Here is a 21213-nt window from a genome sequence, read left to right as displayed (position 1 = left end):
GGACGTCTCACAAGCACGTGTTGCTTGTAGAAACTTAAAGTTTCTAGATGCCCGCACCGCGCATGCGCCGGTGCCTTCCTGCCCGGAGATCCGGGCGTGTCTCCTCAGTTCTTTCTTTTCCGCGGAGCTGAGAAGTTCAACTTCATCATGCGCTAGCTGAATTCAGTTAAATTTGCCTTCCTTGTCCGCGTTTTCGCTTTCTTTTAATTACAGTTAACAGTACTTTTCTTTTTCAGTTAAAAAAAAAAAAAAAAAAAAAAAGAAGATTATTTCCTCCGGCGGGTCGAACGGGCCGGCCACGTGGCTCAGGCCCACTGGCTTCGACCTCGCGGCGGAGATTTTCCGGCCTATGTCCCGGCCAATCACCGGGTTTAAAAAGTGCAGCAAGTGCCAACGCGCGATTTCACTCACGGACCCTCACTGGCGCTGTTTGCAGTGTTTGGGCCCTGACCACATCCCGAAATCGTGCAGGCCTTGCTCTACCCTTACGGCACGCTCATTCAAGCGGCGTTGCCTATTGTGGGAATCGATGTTCAAGATGGACGCAGCTAAGGATCCCTCAGCCTCCACTTCATCTGATACCTCCCCGGTTCGGGCTAAACCGGTATCGACCCCTCCTGCATCGAGTGTGGTGAAACCGGCATCGCTCACCCCGACACCATCCACGAGCTCGACGTCGGTGCCTGCCCCGGTCTCCTCGGTTCAGGTACCTCTTCCTTCCACAGTGCCACCAGTGGTCATCAAAGTGCCGAAAGCTACTAAGCAGAAGCACTCGGCCTCGAAGGAGCGCGATGTCCGTGCAGGAGGACCCCCTTTCGGTGCGGATCCCTCCTTATCGGCTTCGCTACGGTCCGTGCTGGAAGCTCAATTCGTTGAGCTCATGCAGACCATCGGACCCGGGCTCATCGCTGCCATACAGGGTGACCTCCCGGTACCGGTCCAAAGGGGCGGTCCGCCCCTCCCCCTCCCCCACACCGTTCGACCTCGACAACCGACGAGGACGAACGGGGGAGGGCGGCGATGCCCATGCGGCAAGCCTCGCTTACCGATATGCCGCCATTAGAACCCATTACGCCTCCGCGCCAACATGGGACCAGACCTCCGATCGATACTCGAAGCCCTGGGCATAGTCAGGAAGAGTTCCTCCGTACTCCTTACCAGACTTGGGTAGCATCGCAAGAACCCGCATCGCAAACCCAGTTGCGATCCACCGCTTCCAGCCCTATCCACTTGGGGGCCTCGGGAGACCATGCGATGCACAGACGATCCCGATCCCCGTCCCGCCACCGAGACGGGCACCGATCGAGACACTCATCCTGGCACTCCTCACGCCATTCGGAGGTGTCACCGCAGAAAAAACTGCAACGTAGGGGATACTCCTCATCAGAGGTGTCCCCCCCGGGGGGCCCGGAGTACGAGGAGACATCGGTGCCCGATTCTCCTTGCCACTCCCCGATGTCCATGGACCTGGAGGCCTCCTCCTCCTCCAGCCCGTCCCACAGACCGACGCTGGCGGAACAATTGTCCTTCTCATCATTCCTCCGACAAATGGCGGATGATCTGGATGTGACCCTTGACACGGGCTCCCGATACTCCAAAGAGTATCTGGACACCATGCATTTACCTAACCCTCCCACGGAGTCGCTTCGGCTCCCCCTGCACAAATTACTGGACCAGACCTTCATGCAGTGCTTCGAAACACCGTATTCCATACCGGCGATCCCCAGCAAACTCGATGCTCGATACCGCATCGTGCACCATAAAGGGTTCGAGGGCCCTCAACTCTCCCACCAATCCCTACTGGTCGAGTCCTCCCTTAAACGCTCTCATCCCTCCCAGGTCTACGCCTCTGTACCGCCGGGCCGAGAGGGGAGAACGATGGACAAATTTGGTAGAAAATTCTACCAAAATTCCATGATGGCGTCACGGGTGCTGAACTACAATTTCTTCTTCTCTTCCTATCTGGAGTTCTTCTTGCCGGTGCTCCGCAAGTTCACTCCGTTCATAGACAACCAAGCTCGATTCGAGTTCGAGGAAGTGGTAGCCTCCCTCTCCCAATTACGCCTCCAGCTGATGCAATCCTCCTTCGATGCATTCGAACTCTCGGCACGCGCCGCCGCAAGCGCGGTAGCTATGCGTCGCCTGGCATGGCTCCGTACAATCGATATGGATCCCAACCTCCAGGACAGACTCGCCAACGTACCATGTGCTGGAGCCGACCTGTTCGATGAGTCTATCGAAACTGTTACCAAGAAGCTGTCGGATCATGAAAAATCTTTTCAATCCATCCTGCGGCCCAAACCCAAACCTCAACAGTCTCGACCTTCCAGGCCACCCCTGATTTACCAGCGGCATTACATGCCCAGACAAATGCCTGCTGCGAGACAGCCTGCGAAGAGACAACCTCCCCAGAAGTCTCAGCAAAAACCTCAGCCACCGGCTGTACCTAAGGCTCCCCAGCCCTTTTGACGCCCCTCCCGGGAGCATAACCTCGGCCTCTCCCATAGGGGGCCGCCTCCATCTTTTTTACCATCGATGGGAAGCCATAACCACGGACCTATGGGTCCTCACCATCATAAGAGAAGGATACTCTCTTCAATTCCACCGGGTCCCCCCGGACCATCCTCCAAGAGAGTATCCTTCAAGCTCGACGCAGACCGCCCTTCTTCTTCAGGAAGTCCAAACCTTACTTCAGCTTCGGGCTGTCGAGCCGGTCCCGTCAGACCAATTGAACCGAGGGTTCTACTCCCGGTACTTCCTCGTCCCGAAGAAAACGGGCGACCTGCGACCCATTTTAGACCTTCGGGCCCTCAACAAGTTTCTGGTCAAAGAGAAGTTTCGCATGCTGACTTTGGCTTCTCTATACCCCCTCCTCGAGCAGAACGACTGGTTATGCTCCCTGGATCTCAAGGAGGCCTACACTCACATCCCCATTCACCCGGCCTCCCGAAAGTTCCTCAGATTTCGGGTGGGAAATCTGCACCTACAGTATCGAGTGCTACCATTCGGCCTATCTTCATCCCCCAGAGTCTTCACAAAGTGCCTGGTGGTAGTGGCCGCAGCACTCCGGGACAGGGGTCTACAGGTGTTCCCATACCTCGACGACTGGCTCATCAAGGCCCCGTCAGCCCCAGAGGTCACTTCGGCGGCCTTGGCTACAACCTACTTCCTCCAAAATTTGGGCTTCGAGATCAACTTTTCCAAGTCTCATCTACGACCCACCCAGTCCCTCCCCTTCATCGGAGCGGTCCTGGACACCACCCGACTCCGAGCATTCCTGCCCCTGCAACGCATGGAGTCCCTCCTTCATCTCTGCCAGTCGGTGTCTACTCGCCAAACCCTACCGGCGAGACAACTGATGGTGCTCCTGGGCCATATGGCCTCCACAGTACATGTGACACCCTTTGCCAGACTCCACCTCAGGATCCCCCAGTGGACCCTGGCATCACAGTGGAATCAGACGTCCGATCCACTATCCAAACACATCTCAGTCACACCTGCTCTTCGGCAGTCTCTACTTTGGTGGATGACCTCTTCGAATCTATCCAGAGGTTTGCTGATGCACTCTCCCCCCCATCAGAAAGTTCTCACAACCGATTCGTCGAACTATGCATGGGGGGCCCACCTGGACGGTCTCCGCACCCAAGGATTCTGGACCAGTGCGGAAAGACTACACCAAATCAATCTACTGGAACTCAGAGCCATCTTCAATGCGCTCCAAGCTTTCCAGCACCTACTTCACGACATGGTAATCCTCATTCGCACAGACAATCAGGCCGCCATGTATTATATCAACAAGCAAGGAGGCACGGGCTCGGCCCTCCTTTGCCAGGAAGCTCTACGAGTCTGGGACTGGGCGGTGCGCCACAACGCCATACTCAGAGCAGTATACATCCAGGGGGAGAACAACGTCCTAGCAGACAAGCTAAGCCGTCTGCTACAACCGCACGAATGGACTCTCCATTCCAGTCCCCTTCACCAAATCTTCACGCAATGGGGGACGCCTCAGATAGACCTCTTTGCGGCTCCCCACAACTCCAAACTGCCTCAGTTTTGCTCCAGGATCTACACTCCTCATCGCCTCGAGGCAGATGCTTTTCTACTGAACTGGGGGAAACGATTTCTATATGCGTTCCCACCATTCCCGCTGATCCAGAAGACTCTGGTCAAGCTGAAACTCGAACGGGCCACCATGATTCTAATAGCTCCTCGGTGGCCCAGACAACCTTGGTTCTCCCTCCTACTTCAACTCAGCAGCAGGGAACCAGTACCACTTCCAGTGTTTCCTTCACTACTTACTCAACATCAAGGATCACTACTTCATCCCAACCTGCAGTCTCTCCACCTGACAGCTTGGTTCCTCTCAACGTAACCCCTCACCAATTCTCACAAGAAGTGAGGGAGGTCTTGGAAGCTTCCAGGAAGCCCGCCACTCGACAATGCTACTTCCAGAAATGGACCAGATTCTCCTCATGGTGTGTTTCTAAGTCAAAGGAACCTCAGCGAGCTTCCTTATCCTCCGTGCTGGACTATCTCCTACACCTATCTCAATCTGGGCTCAAGTCCACATCCATACGAGTCCACCTGAGCGCTATTGCGGCGTTCCACCAGCCCCTACAAGGGAAACCCCTCTCGGCCCATCCGGTGGTCGCCAGATTTATGAAAGGACTCTTCCATGTTAACCCTCCTCTCAAACCACCCCCAGTAGTTTGGGACCTCAATGTAGTCCTTTCCCGTCTCATGAAGCCCCCGTTTGAACCACTCAACAGGGCCCCTCTTAAGTATCTCACCTGGAAAGTGCTTTTTCTTGTAGCCCTTACGTCCGCTCGCAAAGTCAGCGAACTCCAGGCATTGATGGCGGATCCACCATTCACAGTATTCCATCATGACAAGGTGGTCCTCCGCACTCACCCGAAATTCCTGCCTAAGGTGGTCTCCGAATTTCACCTCAACCAATCCATTGTACTTCCAGTATTCTTCCCTAAGCCCCATTCTCACCACGGAGAATCGGCCCTTCACACTCTAGACTGTAAACGTGCCTTGGCTTTCTACCTGGATCGCACCAAGCCACACAGAACCACTCCTCAACTTTTTGTCTCCTTCGATCCTAACAAGTTGGGAAGACCCGTATCAAAGCGCACCATCTCTAATTGGATGGCGGCTTGTATCTCTTTCTGCTATGCCCAGGCTGGATTATCACTTCCTTGTAAGGTCACAGCCCATAAGGTCAGAGCAATGGCAGCCTCAGTAGCATTCCTCAGATCAACACCAATCGAGGAAATTTGTAAGGCTGCCACCTGGTCCTCGGTTCACACATTCACCTCACATTATTGTCTGGATACGCTCTCCAGACGGGATGGACAGTTTGGCCAAACAGTATTGAAAAATTTATTCTCTTAAGTCGCCAACTCCCCCTCCATCCCACTGAGGTTAGCTTGGAGGTCACCCACTAGTGAGAATACCTGCCTGCTTGTCCTGGGATAAAGCAATGTTACTTACCGTAACAGTTGTTATCCAGGGACAGCAGGCAGCTATTCTCACGTCCCACCCACCTCCCCTGGGTTGGCTTCTCAGGCTAGCTACCTGAACTGAGGAGACACGCCCGGATCTCCGGGCAGGAAGGCACCGGCGCATGCGCGGTGCGGGCATCTAGAAACTTTAAGTTTCTACAAGCAACACGTGCTTGTGAGACGTCCGTACCGGGGCTCTGTCTGATGACATCACCCACTAGTGAGAATAGCTGCCTGCTGTCCCTGGATAACAACTGTTACGGTAAGTAACATTGCTTTCTGGTTTTCTAGAGCTGGCTACATAAAGCTGGTTAAGTGCGATATTCAGCATTTATCCAGCTATGGATAAATGAGGTATCTACTTTGATGCTCATAGAATTCCTATGAGTGTGAGCGCAGTTACCTCACCAGACCATGTAGAAACTTCGACCGCTGCTTAATAAAAGGAGCCCAAAGATAGGATTGACTTTTATGCATCCCTATGTATGTGGTTTATCTGGCCAATTAAATGCTGAATATTGGCACTTAACTGACCAAATGCTGATTCCTCTCTGGAATACCTCCAACATAGCTGGTTTTCAGTTCAGTGCTAACCAGTTATTTTCAGCAGCACTACCAGTTATGTGCTACTAAAAAGTGGTTAGCCCTGAACCGATGATTTAACCAGCCTGAAACTGTTTCTGGCTGGTTAAATTACTTTGAATATCGACTCCAAGTCTTTATCTGCCTCATTTTTCTCTGTTTCTGTGTAACAGAGAATATCGTAATGCCTCTGTATCGCTCTATGGTGAGACTGCATCTTGAGTATTGTGTGCAATTCTGGTCACTGCTTCTTAAAAAAGATGCAGTGGAACTGGAAAAGGTACACAGAAGGAAAACCAAAATGATTAAGAGGATGAATTGACTTATATGAGGAAAGGCTAAAGAGTTTAGGGCTCTTCAGCTTGGAAAGGAGACAGCTGAGGGGAAATAAGAACATAAGCAATGCCTCTGCTGGGTCAGACCTGAGGTCCATCGTGCCCAGCAGTCCACTCACGCGGCGGCCCAACAGGACCAGGACCTGTGCATTAATCCTCTATCTATACCTCTCTATCCCCTTTTCCAGCAGGAAATTGTCCAATCCTTTCTTGAACCACAGTACCGTACTCTGCCCTATTATGCTCTCTGGAAGTGCATTCCAGGTGTCCACCACACGTTGGGTAAAGAAGAACTTCCTAGCATTCGTTTTGAATCTGTCCCCTTTCAACTTTTCTGAATGCCCTCTTGTTCTTTTATTATTTGAAAGTTTGAAGAATCTGTCCCTCTCTATTCTCTGTATGCCCTTCATGATCTTGTAAGTCTCTTTCATATCCCCTCTAAGTCTCCTCTTCTCCAGGGAAAAGAGACCCAGTTTCTCCAATCTCTCAGCGTATGAAAGGTTTTCCATCCCCTTTATCAGATGGAAAACCTTTCATACGCTGAGAGATTGGAGAAACTGGGTCTCTTTTCCCTGGAGAAGATAGTCTATAAAATCCTGATTGGAGTGGAACAAGTAAATACAAATCAATAGTTTATCAAAAAGTACATAAACCTATGGTACATTCCATGAAGTTACAGAGTAGCATATTTAAAACATACAGGAGAAAATAGTTAAGCTCTAGACGTCATTGTTGGGACAATTGGTAAATCAGTTAATGTAGCTGGGTTTAAAAAAGGATTGGACAAATTCCTAGAGAACAAGTACATAAATCACTGTTAAGGTAGACCTGGGGATAGCCACTGCTTGTGTCTGGACTGGCCACTGTTGGAAAAAGGACTAGATGGGCTAGATCTACCCTTTGTCTTACCCAGCACCCTCTTCATAGAATTACCCCTATGATGTTTATGCATTTTTACAGGACTGTTCTATGATGGTCATGATGGTTAATTATCAAAATCTTAGAAAGCAGGCTAGGGCCCTGAAAGTTAACTGGGTAGGAAAGGGAAAGTACAGAGTTGATGGTTTGCCTACTCTACCTAATGCCTTGAATCAGCCCTGTCAGTAAGTCTGACTTCTAGTAGCCTACAAGGACTGACTACATTCTGCTAGAGTAAGTAGGCCCAGATATTCATTTAGAGATCTAGACAGGAGGGCTACACAGAAATGCATTTGGAGATGGAAAAGGGCTGAGGGATCTGTAATTGTGTTGGGTGTGGTGGTTGTGCTGACATGCACAACATAGGCTATCATCAAGAAACTTAATTACATCTCATTTAATAAATCTTTTTCTGATGGCCATGCTAGCCAAATCAAGTTCTTTGGCTGACTAAGGGGTGGGAGGAGAAGAGAATTCTCCACCATCTCTGAGTCCTTTTGTACTTTTTTGTGTCAGTCTTTAGTTTATTACCTTACTCAGCAACATAACCAAACCCTAATGGATACATGATACAAGCTTGGGCTTCTCCATAGTAGTACAAAACCACTGTCAAGTCACAATACCAGACCTAAGGTTTTTGTCGTATGTATCAGATATACAGGATATCCATCAATCCTCTGAAATCTCTAAAACCAGATCTGTTCCCTCAAACCCAGTCTGCCATTGAAAATGGATCAAACCTCTCTCTTTTTCACAGATCTTTGAGTGACATTTCTTGTTGACAGGAATCTTACCAGTTTAAAATCAGTACCAGTGATTTCACGTAAGGAACGTGTCAGGATCTCAACCCATTCCTTCTCACCCAAAGGATCTTCCTGAGTTCCAATTACATAGATATCATGTTGAATATAATCTGCTGTGTCATCTCTGGTCTTTCCCTGTCCCTTGGAGAGGAACCAGGATGTGATCTTCTTTGGGGGTGGTGCATCACCTGTGACATCAGAATAAAATTAGGTCAGAATGACTCTGAATAAAACTGCAAGAGATTTCTGTTAATGATAAAAGCTCTGTTCAACTATCCTTTTTCATTTCTTCCTTACATATAGAAATACAGATGTGCACACACTTACACATTCATGCACTGAAAACTGACTGGAGTCATATTTCAATGAACTTCTTTTCTTAGTAAATCCATCAGCAAGAAATCTTTTCTAGACTCCACCTGTCTTTTTAACTGTCATCCCGTCTCCCTTCTTTCCGCATCCAGTTTACTTGATCATGCCATTCACCACCACTTTCTTGACTTTCTTTCATCTTAGGCTATTCTTGATCCATTCCATTGTGTGACTAAAAATTTAAGTTTGCAAGATAAATTGTCACAGTGGTCTCTGTCATGATAAATTTAAAAATACTAGTATCAATGGAAAAGCAGGTCTGCCATCCCCACTAACTGCATTGAGGAAAAGGATCCAAAAAGCTTTAGATTGTGACAAAAAGTCCATTGTTGATGATTTGACATGCTTTGACAGAAGATCACCATTGGTTCATGAACTAACTTTTAGCTCATACCCTCACCTTGAATACTATGTTCAATTCTGGTCACCATATTCCAAAAAAAGATATAGCAAAAAAGGTTCAAATAAGAACAACCATAATGAGATTCAACAGCAATGTTAGGAAATTCTACTTTACGGATGGCGTGGTGGATGCCTGGAATGTGCTCCCGAGAGAGGTGGTGGAGAGGAAAATGGTGACGGGAGTTCAAAAAAGCGTGTGATGAACACAGAGGATCTAGAATCAGAAAATAATATTAAATATTGAACTAAGGACAGTACTGGGCAGACTTGCATGGTCTGTGCATGTCTGTATATGGCCGTTTGGGAGAGGATGGGCTGGGGAGGGCTTCAATGGCTGAGAGGGTGTAGATGGGCTGGAGTTGGTTTTGACGGAGATTTTGGCAGTTGGAACCCAAGCACAGTACTGGGTAGAGCTTTGGATTCTTGCCCAGAAATAGCTAAGAAGGAAAAATTTAAATTGAATCAAGTTGGGCAGACTGGATGGACCATTTGGGTCTTTATCTGCCGTCATCTACTATGTCACTATGATTAAGGGGCTAGAACTCCTCTCTTATAAGGAAAGGCTAAAGAAATTATGGTTCTTCAGTTTGGAAGAGAGACAGTTGAGGGAAGATATGATTGAAGTTTACAAAATCCTGAGTGGTGTAGAATGGATAAAAGTGAATTGAATTTTTACTCTTTCAGAAATGACAAAGATTAGGGAATACTCAATAAAATTACACTGAAATACTTTTAAAACAAATAGGAGGGACTATTTTTTTCACTCAATGAATAGTTAAGCTCTGGAACTCATTGCCAGAAGATGTGGTGACAGTGGCTAGTGTATCTGGGTTTAAAAAAGGTTTGGACAAGCTCCTGGAGGAAAAGTCTATAGTTTCCTATTGCGACAAACTGCTTGCCCTGGGATTAGTAGCATGGAATGTTGCTACTATTTGGGTTTCTGCCAGGTACTTGTGACCTGGATTGACCACTGTTGGAAACAAGATACTGGGCTAGATGGACCATTGGTCTGACACAGTATAGAAGTGTTCACACGAAAAAATGCCTGTAAGCTTTAGCAATTAGGCCTCTTTCTGAACAAAACCCCCAAACTGATAGACATAGAACCCAAGAGTCTAGATACTTCATATTAGTGCTCTTGTAGGTTAATAGAACATGATGAGGCATGATTTCCTCTAGTTTTCATGAAGCAGTCATTGCAAATAGTGCATTGTTGCCCTTAAGTTTAAGTTGTGCCTTGATGTAACAGGTTAAAGCAGATTACAGATACATAACAGATAAATAAGACTGCATTTTAAATGCGGTACTCTTGCATCGTGATTAGAGCAGATCCCAGAGACCCTGGATTGATTCCTCTAGCCAATGTGTGAATTTGAACAAGTCACTTAGCTTTCCTGTATTCAAACTTACAGCCTCATTGACTAAATATTTTCCTGTAGATGAGAACTGGGAAAAGAGCCCCATTAAAAAACGGTCCTTAGATTGTAAAACTTTTGGAATAGGAACATTCAAATCAGTACTGAAACCCCATATCAGTATTTTTCTTAGGTGTATTTCGTGCCGCTTTCTGTTGAAGCTGTGGGATTGAACATATGAAGAGACGGTTTCTGCTGCTGCTCTACAGATAATAGCAATATTCAGTCCACTACTGTATAGCCCGGGGGTCGGCAACCTGCGGCTCCAGAGCCGCATGCGGCTCTTTTCCACCTTTGCTGCGGCTCCGGTAGTGTGTCACGCAGGCATGCAACTTAAAAGTCCGGCGTCGCGGCGGGAAATAGCCATGCTGAGCAGTGAGCTCAGCACATACACAGATGAAAGCCTTGCTTGCTGATTGGTCCGGCGGCCCCGCCTCGCCGTGCCGCCGGACCAATCAGCAAGCAAGGCTTTCATCTGTGTAGTGCTGAGCTCACTACTCAGCATGGCTATTTCCCGCCGCGACGCTGGACTTGTAAGGTGCACGCCTGAAAAAGAAATCATCCTGGCCGGGGTCGGTGTCATGCTCCGGAGATCTACAGCCTTCCTATCTCCCTCTCCCTTCTACCTGCTTCCGGCCACATCCCCTGCTCCGCGGCTCTCTTCGGCAACTCAGCAGCAGCGATCGACACAAGCTTCTGACGTCGGGGCCTACCCTCTGCGAGTCCCGCTTGTTTCAACTTCCTTTTTCCACAAAGGCGGGACTCGTAGAGGGAAGGCCTCGATGTCGGCAGCTTGTCTTGATCACTGCTGCTGACAAGTTGCTGAAGAGAGCCGCGGAGCAGGGGGGTGTTGCCAGGTGCAGGTAGAAGGGAGAGGGCCAGATGCAGGACTCGTGGGTGAGGGAGGGGAAGAGAGAAAGAAAGAGAGAGGGGAGGGAAACAAAAGGAAATATTTCATACTGGGCTGGGCCTGAGTGGAGGGAGGGTGGAAAGATTCTAGCTACAGGGTGCAGTAACAAAGGAAAAGGGGGGAAAGCTGAAAATGGAGATAGTGACACAAAGAAGAGAAAGGGTAAGCAGGACCTACTGAATAAGGATAGAGATACAGAGGGGACATGAAGAGGAGGTGAAATAGAGACATAGAAGTAATGCTGAAAAAGTGTGTGGGGGGAGATAAAGACATTGAAAGGGCAAATGGTGAACATGGCGTAAAGATAAGGACAGAGAGAAATGAAGATTCTGAAAAAGTGGTGAGATAGGGATATAGGTGAGATGGACACAAAGAAGGGTGATGCTGGAAAATAGGTGGAATGGTAATTCTGACAGACACAGAAGGGAAATGCTGGATCAAGGAGAGATGGGGCTCAGGCTGGATGGAATGAGGAGAAATGCCTTGTTGGCCCGGAACTTCCTCTCCTACGTCAGAATTGACGTCAGGGAGCGGAATGCTGGTCAGCGCAACACTTCTGCAGGGAAAGCTTGGGACGGTGGTGGCTTGGGGCTGTTCCCCGATTGCGGTGGCAGCAAACCGAGTGGCTTGGGGGACGGCACGGAGACAGAAAGAAGGGGGAACAGGGAGACAGAAAGAAAAAGTTGGGGGAGAGAATGAGGTCTGGAGGAGAGGAAACATACAGGAGGCTGAAAGAAAGGAAGAAAGATTGGATGCACAGTCAGAAGAAGAAAGTGCAACCAGAGACTCATGAAATCACCAAATAGCAAAGGTAGGAAAAATGATTTTATTTTCAATTTAGTGATCCTGTATATAGCATTAAGATAAGAAACAATATATGCAGTGTTAGATTTGTTTTATAATGGTTTTGCGGCTCCAAGTTTTTTTTTTCTTTTCGAAAACGGGTCCAAGTGGCTCTTTATGTCTTAAAGGTTGCAGACCCCTGGTATAGCCAAATGGTTTAATTTAGGTTAGTCCTATTGCTGCCCTAGATTAAACACATAGCTATGAAATAGAAAACTGACTCTCATTGCTTTTCATACAGTTGGGTAGAATGCCCATGCCTCGCCCTCAATCCCGCCTGGGTATTATCCAGTGACGGAGTGGTCTGGAAGAATTTTCAACTTAACTATCCACACAGGGAGCAATTTTATAAATGGTGCTAAAATTTAGACATAAAATGTAAGGCACCAAGCTAGTAATTTATAACGGCAGAGCTGCATGCCAAATCTGTTACAGAATACTAGTTTAAGTCCGCAGTTATATGCCAGACTTATGCTATGTCTATGGATGGCATAAACGATGGCGCCTGAATGCGGCAGTTGGGTGCATAAATGCAACTGTTCTTTAAAAATGCAATCAAGAATAGTCAGAAGCCCCGACATGCCCATGTTCTTCCCCATTAATGCCCCCTTTGAATTAACAAGCAAAGGAAGTTAGGCGTACTGTTTATAGAATAGGGGCATGTCTGTTATGCACATAGCTGCAAATTAGCATCAACTAGTGCTTGTTAATGCCAATTATTGGTAATTATCACCATTTTCAGGTTATTGCCAGTTAATTATGTTACACACATAACTGGCCCTATTTTATAACTGCCTGCCCAACTGTGCCAGTTATCAAATTTGGAGGATAGTGCCTTTTCACAGAGAAGGGAGTTACATGCTAGGATCGGAGCATCAATGATATCTGTGGCTGGCGTACAACTATGGAATGCCTTGCCTGGTATCCTGTGGTTCTGTATGGTGAGGATGAATTTTAAGAAAATGCTGCAAACTCAATTGTTTGCTAATGCCTTCTTATGCTTTGATGTATTTCAGTTGATAATCGCCTTCTAGAATTTTATTTTTTCTGACATCGAAGTATGATTTAAACTTCTGAATTGATCGAATTTGTGCTCTATCCCTATTATAACAGAGATGATTAACGATGTTGTCTTGATATGTCAATGTTATATGTGATAATCGGAGGGAAACAAGATTCTATGTATGTCATATGGAAACTGCATAGTTGTATGTAGTATATAAATTTTTTAAATAAATAAATACACATGTAATGACAATTCCATAACCAGGCATCTATATTTAAGGGCCACCTGTGGGTGCAAATGTACAGAATACCAGAACTTTCGTGGGTAAGTGTACCATAGGGAATAAGCATTATTCTATAAGTGGCACATGTAAGTGCCATAGTATATAAATTTAAAGGGGGGGCATTCTGTAAATTATGTTCACCCTTGTTCCATTTAGATGCCTGCAGTTAAACCAGGTCTCTGACTGGTGCAACTGCAGAATGTACTGATGCAGGTGTACTGATGCTGGGTTATGCTGGCATCCTACAATGGAATCTGGGTGCCCAGATGCTGTTATTAATTACATTACATTAGAGATTTCTATTCCGCCATTACCTTGCTGTTCAAGGCGGATTACAAAAAGAGTTATAGATGGAGGGTTACAAAGTAAGACCATATGTCATTTCCAAGAGTGACAAAATATATATATCAAAAACGTATTGTAGAGAATGTTTAGTAGCAGGGAGTCATTCAAGCCACATATACACGAATTGCTGACACAACACAACTGTATGAAAATAATAATACAACGGAGAAAAATAAACCTCAATTGTGACAGGCTGGGACTACACAAGTGCCCAAACCTATTCACATCATCACGGGTTTATAAAAAAAACTCCGTATACATATAAATAAATAATTTTCATTCATACAGAATCAACTCTTTTTCAAAAAAATTTTTTCCAGAGTATAAACAGTGTAGGCAAAATTCAATGCATTAATCGTGTCAAGAAAAGTGACTAGAATCCCAAACTAACTAAATTATTGGCGAGGGCTACAGCTCAACTTCACTTGTATAAGCGGTTGTGGAGGCGTAGAGCATAGAATCACAGTAATAGCGAAAATGCACTCATCTGAAGACGTAGAACTTTTAGCTCCTTGTCCTTTTTGAAGTTCTACGTCTTCAGATGAGTGCATTTTCGCTATTACTGTGATTCTATGCTCTATGCCTCCACAACCGCTTATACAAGTGAAGTTGAGCTGTAGCCTTCGCCAATAATTTAGTTAGTTTGGGATTCTAGTCACTTTTCTTGACACGATTAATGCATTGAATTTTGCCTACACTGTTTATACTCTGGAAAAATTTTTTTTGAAAAAGAGTTGATTCTGTATGAATGAAAATTATTTATTTATATGTATATGGAGTTTTTTTATAAACCCGTGATGATCTGAATAGGTTTGGGTACTTGTGTAGTCCCAGCCTGTCACAATTGAGGTTTATTTTTCTCCGTTGTATTATTATTTTCATACAGTTGTGTTGTGTTGTGTCAGCAATTCGTGTATATGTGGCTTGAATGACTCCCTGCTACTAAACATTCTCTACAATACATTTTTGATATATATATTTTGTGATTATTTACGATTGTATCCCTGAATATTTTTAGTTATTTCCAAGAGTGAGTCAGGTGGTATCAGTGAGTTAGGGAGAAGATGAGAAGAAGGAAATTACTCGTAGTATTGTCTTTTTCAGGGATTTCTTGAAGAATATAGTTTTTATTTCCTTTCTGAATATCTTGTACTCTGGGATTGTTATCAGTAGATTAGCGATTTGGTTATCTAATTTTGCTGCTTGAGTGGCTAGTATGCCGTCGTATAGTTTTTTCCATTTTACTTCTTTGATTGGGGGCGTGTGAATGGAGTGTGTGTTTTTCTATGTGGTAGTTTGGATGAGGCTGTTGTTCAGGTAGATTGGGCTGTCTCCATTTAAAGTTTTAAATAGTATACAGTAGAATTTAAATAGTATTCTTTCCTGTATTGGAAGCCAGTGTGAGTTGATGTATGCCTCTGTAATGTGGTCGTGTTTCCTCAGTGAGTAGACAAGTCTTAGAGCTATATTTTGAATTGTTTGTAATTGTTTAATCATTGTTTCCAGTGCAGGGGAGGTAGAGGATGTTGCAGTAGTCCATTAGGCCTAGGATTAGGGATTGTACTATGAGCTAGAATTGTGTTTTTTCGAAGAATTTTCGGATTTGTCTAAGGTTTCTCATAACTGCAAAATATTTCTGTATTGTTTTATTTATTTCTGGTTGCATGGTGCAGCATGTCAATTGTCATACCCAGTAGTTTTAGGGTGGTATGAATGGAATAATTGATTGAGTTGATTTCTAAATTGGTTATGGTTGGGACTTTGTTATTTTCGAGGAGGATGAATTTAGTTTTGTCAAGTTTAAGTTAAGTTTCAGTTTGTGGTCTTCCATCCAAGTCGTTACTGTATCTAGTGTTCGGTGTAGTGTATCTGTCATTGAGAGCTTTTGTTGATCAAAAGGTATGAGAATGGTGATGTCGTCTGCATAACTATAAGAGGTTAGGCTGTATATAGGTTGAAGAGAGTAGGGGAAAGTGGAGATCCTTGTGGTACGCCCCAGGGATTGGACCAAGATTCGGATTTTTCTTTGCCCAGTTTTACTTTGTATGCTCTGGATTTTAAGAAACCTTCAAACCATGAGTATACTTTATCTGAGATACCTATTGTGTCCAAAATTTGCAGTAGGATGCTATGGTCTACCAAGTCAAATGCAGCCGTCAGGTCCAGTTCTATGAGCAGCATTTTTTTTCCAGTGCTGAGGTGTTGTCTTGCTGTGTCGATAAGGAAGCCTAGTAATGTCTCTGTGCTGAAGTTGGTTCTGAAGCCAGATAGTAATGTCTCTGTGCTGAAATTGGTTCTGAAGCCAGATTGTGTGGGGTAGAGTATGTTATGGACTTCTAGATAGTTGGCTACTAGTCCTTCTGTTAGTTTGATATATAGAGGTATTGAGGCAATGGGTCTATAGTTGGATGGTTGGTCTGTTGGACCTTTAGGGTCTTTTAGGATCGGGGTGTCGCCATGAAATTTCCCACCCCTGAGTTTGTGCAGATGCCTTCTTGTGGCTGAGGGTCCTTTGAGAAAGAGAATCTCTTCTTCCATCTCGATACGGCTGGTAATATATTTAAACGTCTCGATCATGTCTCCTCTCTCCCTACGTTCCTCGAGTGAGTACAGCCACAAATTTTTCAGCCTTTCATCGTACGATAGATCCTTGAGCCCCGAGACCATCCTGGTGGCCATCTATTTTTAGACCCATTATTTCTTCCTCCCCAAAGTCTGGCATATGCATGTCTCTTTGAACCCCCCCTTCCCTCCCTCCCTCCATGTACTTCTACACCAGGGCCCCCTTCCCTGAAGGTCGGTCCCCCCCTGAAGGCCTGCACCTCCCCCATCCTTGAAGGCCAGCCCCCCCCTTGAAGGTCTATGCCACCATCCCTGGCCTGTCCCCCCCTTGAAGGCTTGTCCCCCTTAAAGGCCTGTCTCCCCCTTAAAGGCCTGTCCCCCCTGAAGGCCAATGCCACCATCCATGGCCTGTCCCCCCTTTAAAGGTCTGTCCCCCCCTTGAAAGCCTATTCCCCCCTTAAAGGCCTGTTCCCCCCATGAAGGCCTGCTCCACCCCCCACTCTGAAGGACTGTGCACCCCCCACCCACCCCCCGTGTTCCCCCATGGCCTCCCTGCACCGTTTACCTTCTAGTTGAAGCCTGCACAGAGATTGCGGTTATAGCGTCTTTGCAAACTGCTTTGAGTTGTTTCCTCTGCTGCGGTCCCGCCCCTCCTCTGACATCAGAGGCAGGATCACGGCGGAGGAAACAGCTAAAAGAAGTTTGCGAAGACACTATAACCGCGATCTTCTGTGCAGGCTGCAACTCAAAGGTAAACAGTGCAGGGAAGCTAGGGGGGACGCGGGAGGCTAGGGGGGAAGCCGGACGCCAGGGTGGGAAACCGGATGCCTGGGGGGGGAACTGGATGCCGGGGGGGGGGGGGGGGGTGGAAGCCATACAGCAGCACAGCAGCACTTCCCGACTGACCCTCCCTCCTCGCTCTCTAAAGCAGGTGCAGCAGTGGCCGGCCAGCAAGAGCAGTGCTGCCGCTCCTGCTTTAGGGGGTGAAGGGGGAGGGTCTGAATCGGGAAGCCGATTTTTATTTTTATTTTAAATCGATTCAAATCGATTCACCCGAAGTGAATCGGTGAACAGATTCGAATTGTAAATTGGGCAGTACTAATCTGGACACTTGGTCTTGACTGAGCAGGCTCTGTAAATGAGGGAAGAACTAACCCATATTCCATGTGCCAATGAATATAGTGATCATGTCTGGCTCCGGCTGTCCCGAGTGCTTGTTCTTCATCTGCTGGAGAAGCTGGCAGAAGCCTTCTCTCTTCTGTTGGCAAATGGATAGGCAAGAAAACAAAATCATTTCTACTCCATCAGTACTTTCTTATGCCCAGGGCAAGAGAGATGACTGCATTTTCTCTCCCCTCCTTTCGCCCACTCATTTTCTTTTCAGAGACAGATTGCTTTTGGGACAAAGATTGAATTATTGGTCGCTCAGTTCCCTACAGATGCCACTGCAGAGTATTCAAGGGGCCGCTGAAATGTTTTCAGCCCAACCAAAAAGAATGATGTGGAGCCATGAAACACTTTCCTTGACACTTTTCATTTCATTTCATATCATTGAAACGAAAAAAAGTGTCAAGAAAAGGGTGTAATAACTTGTATGTTTCATGGCTCCACATCTTTCTCATAGTTGGGCTGAGAACTTTTCAGTGGCCTCTCCTATGTATCTGCAGTGCACTGTATACAACTGATAGTGTTATACAACAGTAGTAATAATAGCAATTATAATTATCAGGCTAACATTCAGTCACTGTGGTCAGTGTCAAAAAATATCCAGATATTCATCTCCACTATTGGATACTGCCTGATGCTGAAAATCTAGATAAGGTGGTTACTACCAGAACTTATCTGGATAATGGCTTTCTATCTGGAATTATCTGGATAATGGCTTTCTATCAGAAGTTATCTGGATAACTTAGGAAAGATAACTTATCCAGATAATATTTCTGCTAGCTGGATAACTCCCAGGACCATCCTGGCTCCTTCCATGCTCCACCCTAGTACCCTAGATGAAGGGCAATTCTATAAACAGGGTGCACACATTTTCACTTGTGTTATGGGCATAAATGTTTTGAATAATGACACATACATGTGTAAATGGTAATATTCTAACCATGCACTATTCTGTAAATACTTGCCTAATTTACAGTGGTATGCTAAAGTCTAGAACCACTTGTGAATTTTGCTTTCCATCAACTTTCTGATCTTTTATTTTAACTTTTTTGTTAACTCAATAGATTTGTCTATGTACCACATTATAAGGAATACATTTGGTTATTAGAATCCACTTTTTATTCTAGATTGGCCTTAAATTTCTGAGTTTGTTAAAGTTGCCATGTTAATTGTTTTTCTGCATAAATCGAGTAATGATCATCAACTATCCTTCATATTCATGTAGGTTGTCTTGAAAAAGGTTGTTTTGTGTGTCAGTGATGGCTCAGTGTTTAGTGGGCTACCTTCTCTTCTTGATCACCTGTCTGCACCACATCGGCATTGAGTGAACCAGTTTGAGGTGATCATGGGTAACAATGAGGTTCCAGGCTGCAATGAGTGGCTCAATCAACTCATTTTTTGATGCTGCATGTCTCTTGGATGTCTCCCAGGCCACAATATACCACAAGTTCTCAAATGAATTCAGATCCAGAGATTGGACAGGCCAGTCGATTGACTTGATGTTGTTCTGATGCTTCTAGTTGATCACCAGTTTGGGGTGAAGGCAAGGTGCACTATCATCTTGGAACAGGATCCAGCCTGGAAACAGCTGCTGAGCTGATGGCATTATGTGCTTTTGCAATATTGTGATATACTTGGTTCCATTGACCATTCCATTGATGATGTGCAGACATCCAATGCTACTAGCAGCCATGCAGCCCCAGACTATGACCTTTAAATGATGCTTCATAGTGAGGTTGAGGCACTCAGCCTTGAACTCATCTCCAGGAAATCTCCTCACATAGGTGTGAACCTAGTTACCAAACAGGCAGAAGGTGCTTTAATCGCTGAAAAGCACTTTGCCCACATTTCACATGTCCAGCTTGAATGCTTCCGCACCCACTTGATCCGGTTTCACCTTTGGACGTCGGTCATCAGTGGCTTCTTGCATGCTTTGCATCCCCACAGACCAAACTACAGGTACCATTGACAAACTGTTGATGAGCTGACACTGAAATGACATTTGTCTGACTACTCACGAGTAGCTGAGGTGAGGTTAATTTACGATTGGTCAATGAAATGTGTTAAAATGCATGATCTTGGCATGATGTTGATGGACATGGATGACCGGACCGAGGCTTGTCTACCACTGAAGCCATCTCTTTCTCCTTTTGTACAATCTATACTACTGTGTTGTGACTGCAGCCGACTTTGCTGGTGATCTAGTGGCACAAAGATCCTTCCTCGCATGTCACTGACACATGAACACACTCCTCCAGTGTCAGGTTCCAAGTCTTGTTCATGGTTGATGTAGAAAGTGTATGAAACCCAAAAGGTCTGTGCTTTTTATAGCTGCCCTGGACTGTGATTGGCTGATGAAAGCAGCCTCCTGATCAGAAATAATGCATGCTGATTGGACAGTCTCGATTCAGTTTTGAAGCATGAGCTGTAAAAGTTATAGTAGTTATGTTCGAGTATCAACAAAATTATAAAATTAGAAACAAGGGATCTTAAAGAGTGAATTCTAATAGCCAAATATATCCCTTTAATGTGGTACACAGCCATATCTATTGGGACAATAAAAAAATTAAAATAAAAGGTCAGAAAGTTGAAAAAATGTAAAATTCACAAGTGGTTCCAGACTTTTGCATACCACTGTACATAATGATCTGCAAGGGGGGCATATGTAGGGGAGGGACATGAGTGGGAATCCTACTTACACAGGTAATTTTCAGAATATTGTAAGTTACACATGCCTCTGCTGTATTGTATTGTAAATTACACATGCCTCTGCACTTCATCAGACAATGCAGGCATAAATGCAGGCAGCTTACATTATTGGTGTTCTGATACCGGGTTATGGTAGCATTCTATAATAGAGCCTAGACATCTAGGTTCTGTTAAGGAAGAGGCTCCTATTGTGCAGCCCTGGGGCCTCTAAATGGAGGTGCCCAGTTATAGAATTATCCCACAGTGCCATGGCAATCTGTAAGGAAGTTCATAAGCACTGTCTGAATAGTGCTATCAAAAATTCCAGTCAGTAGCATGTGCTGGTATTCAGAGAAGTGCTTTTGAATACTGGTCTAAATAATAAGTCTGTAGAGGTCATTAATTTACAGCAGCTAGGCACTAAGTACACCCTATTGTCCTCATCTGTTTGGGATTTTGAATCATGAATCCTGACACCCAGCACAAACCTTGGAGTCAGCAAAAACATATTCTTTTCTCTGTGTCTTCTCTTTTTCTGTCTCTGTCAAAATCACCAGTTTATTGGGGAACTTCTGGGACTTTATCAACTGCAAGACTTAGAAATAAAGACTCATGAATGAAATTCAACCACTTAATGATATGATACATTAAAATATGAACAGTATTTAGATATAATTCCCATAGGTGGGGTGTATAGAAAGGGTGTAGCCACAGGGTGGGCCTCTTTACTTTTGACTCAGATTCACTCAGCAGCAGCAGAAATGCCCATACCCCATCATTTGAAGGTATCCTAAGTCGGATCACCAAGGCCATCAAAACACTGACACCAGCACCCTCAAAACTGAGCTAGCCATCTCAATAATGGCCTATGGACTTCTCTTTTAGGAAATTATCCAAACCTTTTTTAAAACCCTGCTAAGCTAACTGATTTCATTATATTCTCCGGCAACAAATTCCAGAGTTTAATTACACATTGTGTGAAGAAATATTTTTTCTGGTTTGTTTTAAATCTACTACTTGGAAGCTTCATTGCATACCCCCTAGTCCTAGTATTTTTGGAAAGAGTAAACAA

At 45.4% G+C, this 21213-nt stretch overlaps 1 protein-coding gene across 1 annotated transcript in view; it reads right to left on the bottom strand.

The window, feature by feature from the left end:
- INPP5D (inositol polyphosphate-5-phosphatase D) overlaps positions 1–21213 on the bottom strand; it is a 377227-nt gene that overhangs the window by 161578 nt on the left and 194436 nt on the right. Inside the window, exons 10-12 of the mRNA XM_033958845.1 lie at positions 20630–20736; positions 17442–17544; positions 8140–8336 (exon numbers count right to left, since the gene is read on the bottom strand). Coding sequence (XP_033814736.1) covers positions 8140–8336; positions 17442–17544; positions 20630–20736 — 407 coding nt within the window. The remainder of the gene's footprint in view (positions 1–8139; positions 8337–17441; positions 17545–20629; positions 20737–21213) is intronic.

This window comes from Geotrypetes seraphini, chromosome 9 (assembly GCF_902459505.1).
Source record: "Geotrypetes seraphini chromosome 9, aGeoSer1.1, whole genome shotgun sequence".
Lineage (NCBI taxonomy): Eukaryota > Metazoa > Chordata > Amphibia > Gymnophiona > Dermophiidae > Geotrypetes > Geotrypetes seraphini.
Note: the sequence above shows the minus strand (reverse complement) of the source record. Positions and strands in the feature narration are given on the sequence as shown.